This window comes from Fonticula alba, assembly GCF_000388065.1.
Source record: "Fonticula alba strain ATCC 38817 unplaced genomic scaffold supercont2.58, whole genome shotgun sequence".
Classification (NCBI taxonomy): domain Eukaryota; order Rotosphaerida; family Fonticulaceae; genus Fonticula; species Fonticula alba.
The window spans coordinates 5,546-6,218 of NW_009243028.1; the positions used below are offsets into that span (position 1 = coordinate 5,546).

Below are 673 nucleotides of genomic sequence, written 5' to 3' on the forward strand. Positions count from 1 at the left end.
GGGGCAGGAAAGAGGAAGGTATATGTGCACGGGGGCGCCGCGCCGGCCGCCATGTCCAGGGCACGCACTCGATCTGAGGTGTCGGCCAGGATGACGGTGATCGAGTTGATCAAGCCGACGGTGCGCTTTTCGATTTGCGACACTTGGCTGTAGCGGATCGCAATCTTCGAGCAACAGGTGGACACGGCCGGGGGGGTGGGGGGGGGGGGGCGGATTAGAAAAAGAGAGGTACATGCGGCAGCTGCATCGAGCGATGCGCGGGAGGCGGGCGATGCGAGGGGGACAAAGGAGGGAGCGCGGTACCTTGCTCTTCTTGAAGAGACTCTTGCCGGAAAAGTAGAAGCCAGTGGCCGTGCAGAAAAGCACACCCTTAGCGCCGTCATACTTGCAGGTTTTCCCTGCATGTGTGTGTGTGTGCGCACGTACGTATGTGCGCGCATGTCCGAGAGGGAGGAGGAGGAGGGAGGGTGAGCATGGCCGCCCACGCGAAATGGGCAGAAAGACAAGAGGGGCCCCCCCCCCCCCCCACGTCCCCCCCGATGAGGGGGGGGCCCGGGCCGGGGCCGGGGCCCTCACCCCCGAAGTCGCTGTCGAAGATCTTCTTCTTCTTGGAGTTGATGGCCGAGAAGTGGTGCAGGATCTGCCCGTGCATGGCGACCGAGGCGTTGTCGGC

The 673-nt window shown here is 64.0% G+C and overlaps 1 protein-coding gene across 1 annotated transcript; it reads right to left on the reverse strand.

Moving 5' to 3' along the window:
* Positions 1-68: 68 nt before the first annotated feature.
* H696_06291 (hypothetical protein) lies at positions 69-652 on the reverse strand (the record flags this gene model as incomplete). The annotated part of the gene is made up of 3 exons (XM_009500031.1): positions 69-164; positions 304-398; positions 577-652. Coding segments are annotated over 3 exons (267 nt in total), but the record flags the coding sequence as incomplete, so codon positions are not given.
* Between the last annotated feature and the right edge of the window lie 21 nt (positions 653-673).